At 27.4% G+C, this 7,238-nt stretch overlaps 1 protein-coding gene and 1 pseudogene across 1 annotated transcript in view; both read left to right on the forward strand.

Annotated features, from left to right (window-relative positions):
• The window catches only part of LOC102593042 (multiple organellar RNA editing factor 3, mitochondrial), a 7,413-nt gene extending 6,183 nt beyond the window's left edge, over positions 1–1,230 (forward strand). The window contains exons 3-4 of the mRNA XM_006354216.2: positions 331–396; positions 499–1,230. Of these exons, the coding sequence (XP_006354278.1) occupies positions 331–396; positions 499–752 (320 nt within the window). The 3' untranslated portion in view covers positions 753–1,230. The remainder of the gene's footprint in view (positions 1–330; positions 397–498) is intronic.
• A 3,807-nt stretch (positions 1,231–5,037) lies between these two features.
• Positions 5,038–5,430, forward strand: LOC102593373 (60S ribosomal protein L38 pseudogene; annotated as a pseudogene).
• Positions 5,431–7,238: the final 1,808 nt, after the last annotated feature.

Here is a 7,238-nt window from a genome sequence, read left to right on the forward strand (position 1 = left end):
CCCCGCAAACACTAAAACCCTCTCCACCCCACAACCGCCCCGCCCCATTGCCATCCCTGATTCTTTTGTGCTTTTCTTCATTATCTTTTGACACTTTGTGAAGCTCCATTTGACCTTTATCTATTCTTTCGTTTTTCACATTAATATTAATAACACTGCTAGTTTATTGATTGAACTTTAGGATCGGCTTAACCTTCTGTATGAGAAAACTATTACCCTTCCCTAATATTGGCATGCATGCACTTTGAGGTTTGGTCTCCCCGTTAGTAGTTAGCAGATATATTGTTATTCTCAGAATTCTGTTATTTGATTTCCTAATGTCATATGTAGGTCTACCTGGTGTTTTGTGGGTCTTGCCAGATTCATATCTAGATGTCCCCAACAAGGATTATGGAGGTTGGTTTGCTGAAAACTTATGTTTCTATGCCTTTGGGATTCTTCTGTCACTAGTAGCATGTCTGTTTCACCTGTTTACTGTTTCCGTTGATTGATGTTTAGGTGATCAGTTCATAGATGGAAAAGTCATCCATAGGCCACAATATAGATTTAACCAAAACCAAAGTACTAGACCCAGGCCCCGACCTCGTTATGACAGACGCCGGGAGACCATGCAGGTTGAAAGAAGAGAACCAATACAAAGAGGAGCATGGGTACCCAATCAGCAACATCCTGCACAACCAGTGTCAATTGAAGGCCAGAATTTCTCCCATGGAACTGGAGGTCCGGCAGGATCTCAGGGGAATAATAGTTGAAGCTCCTATGCCAATTGGCATACAGTAAAATCTGTACTAATGGGATTAGGTTGGGTCAGATACTATTTGCCTCGTAAATTGTTTGTTTCATGAGTTCTCAACTGAGTGAAAGGGCATATTTTTCAGATGATGGAAATGTGAATATCTTTTCGTACCTGAACACATCAAGAGCATTGTGCCATATACTAGGAGGTGAATCTTCTTGTTTAAGTTGTCTTTAGGAAATGGTTTGCATATTAAGTGTTGTAGAACAGTAATTCAAAACAGTGTGTCAATTCAGAGATGTTAATTTGAATGATGTTTGCTGTTAAATCTGTTTCTTTCATTTGGTTTATCTCATTAGATGAGAAAGCATATATAAGGGGTGGTCCTTTCTTTTTCACTGTTCTCATAATTTCAAGCAGCATAACTTTCAATGTGTATAAGTTTGAGACTGAGGCATGGAATTCTTCAATTAGCTTGAAGGACTTCAAGATTATATTTTCGTGATTAATTTTATTTTGTGGGGTTGATTTTGCTTTTGCGAGATGAAAGTATGGAATTACATTTTTTTTGTTTTTTTTTTGCTGTCGTTGTCTGTGAATGTTATATGAATTAAGTTGTACTGTGAATTACTGATAGAGTATGTTTAATCATATTGGTAAGAAAAAAAAGATTTCCATTACTTGATGCTTAAAATTGATTGGCGATGATATTTATATTTATCTTTGCAGATTTAAACATACACTACTTTACTAATCAATATAGGTGAGATCATGAAATATTATTAACTAGTAAATTTAGCCGCGCCATGCGCGGTGTAAAAAAGTTTTAATTTTTTTTTTAATTTTCAAATTCAAATAGATTAGATAACAAATTTTAACACTTAGATTTGTAATTATAACTTGATTTAGAATTGATTTCATCAAAAAATAAAAATAAAAAATCCTTAAATTAGCCCTGTCTAATAGTTGTACTTTTTTTATGGTTGAATAGTACCTATTCTTTTATTTTAGTTAAAATATAATAATTAAGAACTTGTGACTTTATTATCCATTTGAATGAGTTCTCAAAATTAAATATGGTCACCTATGATATTTTGTAAAAAGTATAAAGTGGGACTTTTATTTTTTTTTATTTTTTTTTAAAAAGTCAAAAGAATTAAAATAGTAACACATCCAAACACGCTCTTAGAAATATGAAAAATTATTTATAATAAATACTATAATTTGAAGACTTAAAAGAGTTCTTCAATTGTATATTAAAATTTAAAGTATTTTCTCTATATGTTGATTCTTTGGAAAGAAAATGGGTGATACATGATTTTAGGTCTGCAAAATAAGTAATAAATGAGCAATTATAAAAGAATAATAAAAGGTTTTATGTTATAAAGATTAAAAAAATAATTCTTATAATATCTAATAAAAGCTTATAATTATACTTTTGGTTTTTTTTAAAATAAGGTAAATATAAAAAAAAATTGTTCACAAATAATAGAAATATTTATAATTATTAACAATAAATAATATTCCCATATAATTAAAGTGTAAGAGAAAAAGTTAAGTAAATATTTAGAATAATTATAATGGAGGATGAATGGTTAAGTAATAAGTATATTTGGAATAATTATCTCTATTAATTGTTTCCTTAATAAATTTCTCTCCTATAATTCTATGTGTTTTTGAATTTATTCCAACACTATTTTTTGATTTCTCTCTTTTTTCTTATTTTCTTTTTCATTTTTTTCATCTTTGCTTATTTAATTTCATTAAGAAAACAGTAACAATTAGCATCGTATCTTAAAAGAATCAAGTTAGCTTGTCTTTAACTTTTTTACTAATTTGTATTTTTTTTTTAAAAGAGTAACAAATAGCATCTTATCTTAACATAATCAAGTTATATAGATTGTCTTTAGCTTTTTACTAATTTATGCAAAATGTCAAAAATGAATTCTCTTAATTAATTTTTCTTATATTTTTCATGATTCATATTTTCTTGAAAATTTAAAAATAACTTCATAATAATTTTGATTATCTCCCTCCTCTAAGTGTATCCACAAACACATTTAAATGTTTTTCGAGAATTATTTTTTATGCTAACTTTTATTAATGATTTTGCTTTTATAATTTCATTAAAAAAAATCCAAATCAATTTTTCTCTTTTATATATCTTATTTTGTATCCTCCTTATTAGAAATAAAAATAATTACACAAAGTAGTCTTTGTCGATAGCTTTTGCACTATAAAATTAAAATAGATGACAATTAAGCTCAAAATGAATATATTTGGATAGAAATGTTATTTTGATGTGATTTTAAGATGTCACAAGCTTGAACATTAAGTAATTGGTGGTTATGAAGGTATAAAGTTGGAAGTTATAGATATTACTAATAAGTACTAAATAAGTATAGAGGTTATGAAAGAAGAAGAGGTGTGAGTTTAGGATAAAAATTAAACAAAAATAAATAAATAAATAGATAAAAATAAGAGAAAAAGTTAAAAAAAAAACATATATTTTTAATAAACAGAAGTATGTTTAAGTAAAATCCTCCACCATTTTTTGTGGTTTAATTTTATTATATGACATATTTTCTGTTTATCTTATTTTAGAAATTTCAAATTAATTAAAAGACTCGAAATATGCTTCTACTAATAAACATTACTTTTAATAATTACTATTAATTTTGAACAATATATTTTGCATTACCTAATATATTTTTTTTTACTTTTTCTCTTATTTTATATTATAGGAGAGAAATTTATTAAGGAAAAATTAATTAAAATCAAATTAAGAAGGGGCAGAGAATCAAAAAGTTAATCAAAAGACATAGAAAAAATTTAAATTTTTCAAAAAAAGTAATGTTGCCGATGTTATAAAATAAAATAGAAAAGTAGTTGATCTTTTGTTAATTGAATTTTCAAAATTGTTAAACAACATTTTGACTTGTAAATAATTTATATATCTAAATAATATAATTAAGAATGTAGGGTTAAATTATGTATTTTTACCATATCATTGTTATGTGATTATGACATGAAATTATAAGAGGAAACGATTAATTTGATTCTTAGCTATATAAGAAAAATAATTAGTTTGATGATATTTTTTTCAAAAATTAATATATAATAATGTGTTGGTTCTTAATGACTCATATTGTTAATGAATTATTTTAAAAAAATTAAATTGTATGATTTTTTCATATTTCAATTGAGGATTCTTTTCATACTCTCTATATTTAGACCCTTATATATATATAACATGTTTGTGTGCAATATTTAGTATTTTATTATACTTTATATTGAGATTTGAAATATTACTTTTGTTGTTACTTATCTTTATTATATATTCATATAGTAATTCTATAGCTAGTGAGCATGAAGTGATTGTTAGACGAAATTGAATTTCACATCAGTAAAAATAAGATATACTGGTGGTTTTCCAATTAACTAAGTTGATAAGGAACCAATCATCTCTTGTTGCATTGGAGATTTGGCTAGAGAACTATAAACAATCCTTACAATAACAACAACAAAAAAAACATAAAAATAAAGTTAACTAATCAAACAAAAATAATTAAAGAATATTTAGTTATGATTTGAAGAGGAAAGAAGGATCATATTCTCAACATAACATAATTCAATTCTCCAAAATCTACAAAGAGACAGAGGGTAAAAATAATCAGTCTTTAGAAACTACAAGAATAAGCAAACAAAGAATCTCAAGAAACTACAAAGAGAAGCAAAAGAGAAAAAACAAATTATTTTTCTCTATAAAAAAAATAATGGTTAGTATCATCAAGAATCCAAAAAAATAATATTAAATGTATAATTACAATATAAAAAAGTGATAATTATAAGTATTAGATATGTCAAATTATTTTACCTCGTAAAATCAAACTATGCAAAAATATCTTAACATTCTTCCTTATACATTTCTCTCTTGCAAAATCAGATCAAAAAAGACAAAAAAAATTAACCAATCAAAGAGACAAAAGATGAAGAATAAGAAAAATGAAAAATAAAATAATCATCATACATGTCTCAAAGTAGGTTTTTATAAGTGTAATATTTAGGAGTTATAAACTACTTGTATATTAAATAATTTGAAGGTTATGAATATGAAAGGTTATTAGGAGTTATATATGCTACTAAATCAATTCATATTTGAATTTATGTAATTGAAGAGGTATGAATTAAGGAGATGGTTTTATAAAATAAAATAATTGAAGAAAATTAGAGAAAATGTAAAAAAAAACCACAAAAAAGATAAATAGAATCCTTGGCCATTGAGAGGTGCCACATCTCCATCTCTTTGAGCTCGCCGTCTTCTCCTCCTTAGCACAACTTTTCCCTACCAAAAATGCCTAAGCAAATCCACGAGATCAAGGATTTCCTTCTGACAGCCAGAAGGAAGGATGCCCGAACTGTCAAGATCAAGAAGAACAAGGATATGGTCAAGTTCAAGGTTCACTGCTCCAAGTACCTCTACACACTCTGTGTGTCCGACTTTGAGAAGGCTGACAAGTTGAAGCAATCACTTCCTCCAGGTTTGAGCGTGCAAGATCTGTGAAGAAGGATTTATGCTTTTCAGAGTTACTAGGCAATGGAGAATTGTGTTTTATTTTTTGCAATGTCTAAGATTTAAGCTTTAAGATATTAATTTGAAAGAACTCATTACTTTTTACTCATATTGACAGTAATGCTGAGTCTTAATAATGCCAAATGAATTTTGAAAAAAAAAAAAGAGGTGCCACATCACTTCTTTTTTATTATATCCTTAGAATTAAAAATACATAGTACCTATAGGGAATCAAACATTATTATGATTATCATGTTTGCTTATACAACACATCATTCATGCTAATAGCATAAAATGAAACATATTCAATACCATTTACACTTGGTAAGAAAAAGAGCATGGAAACATCGCATAGCTCTATACAACCTAGATAAATCTATAAAAGATTTAGAACAGGCTTTTTTATCTGTAAGCCTAAAATCTATAAAATTAATTGTAGCAATCCATGAGATAAAATTGATCAGAATACAAGAGTATTTTGAATACAAAAATGCAAATGGTATCCTAAAAAGAAATTTGCTTTATACAACATAAAAAATGCTTAATGCATACAAATTCCGCATAAATACATCCACGATGTGTCAAAATACATCACAACCCCCCTATTGATATATATATGATTTGTAGAGATATTATTTAATCGATAAATTAATATTTATTAATTTAAAGAGTGTTTCGACACTGCCAAATTCGTTCGGGATGAAATCTCACAGAAGTTAAATGAACTCACTTGTGCAAAACGTCATCATGAACTTGAGGTCATGATCAATGATCTTGGTTACCGCAATAAAATGGACGTTAATAACCTATTGGAATGGGTGAAAATGGTACATGTTCAGAGGTCCAAAGCTTAGAAGAAATTGTGGATACCATCGAAAGAAATAATGTTGACGATAAAGTTGAAGTTGATACAATACTTTTGTAACCAGTTACCGTAAGGAAACACTTATGGCATTTAGAAGTCTTCACAATCTATGGTGCAGTTCGAAAAGACAACACCGAAACTTTTGGATGCAATAAGAAAAGCTAGAGATGAACTTTAACTAGATTTAAATTTTAACCAAAAACAGAACACAATAGAATCATATTTCACTAAATTGTCTTAGATATATTTGTACTTTTTATGAATTATTAATTTATAATATTAATGGGACCATATATTTCATATAGGGATCTTCTGAAAATATATTATCTTATTATTTTATCGAAATGAATGATATTTTCCATTGACCCAAGTCGAAACTGGAGAAAAATATTATCTTAAAGATGTTATTAATTAACTGAGTATACATTTAGTGAGGTTTTACTGTAGTTGGAATTTTTAAAAGCTTGAAAACTAGAAAAAATGAATTTGTAATTAATTTGCTCAAATTTTTGATAAATCAATGATTGAAGTGTTAGGGTTTTGCCCTGATTTTCTTACCTTATTTGAAGTTAATTATTTCTTAAAAGAAAAGACAAAACATTACCATAAATGTTTTTACTTTTCATGAAAGAAAAATATTTTTTTTCTTCCATAGTTGGTTTATTATTTGCTTAGTGGGAAAGTCTGGAATCCTACAAATTGAAGATCCCTATTCTCAAAACTGATCACAGTAGAATCCACAATGTAATAAATAAAAAGTTTTATTTATGGGGAGATTTTCCCTCAATAGTTTTAGGGCCTGTTTGGAAGGACACCCTGATAATTGGATTTGGTGTAATTGGTGTAATTACAATGTCTTGTCCGGTTTGGAAGGACAGGTAATTACTTGGTCAGCAGGTAATTAGTGTAATTGACAGAGGGTAATTACACTCTACAATTCACAGGCAGAGGTTGTGAATTGCTGGTAATTACATGGTGTAATTACCACCTGATTACTTTTAATTTCTTTTTTTTTCTTTCTATTTTTATTTTTTTGTTTTAATTTTTTTTACTTCTATTATTTT

The sequence above is a fragment of the Solanum tuberosum genome, unplaced genomic scaffold (genome assembly GCF_000226075.1).
Source record: "Solanum tuberosum cultivar DM 1-3 516 R44 unplaced genomic scaffold, SolTub_3.0 scf00171, whole genome shotgun sequence".
NCBI classification, from domain to species: Eukaryota; Viridiplantae; Streptophyta; class Magnoliopsida; order Solanales; family Solanaceae; genus Solanum; species Solanum tuberosum.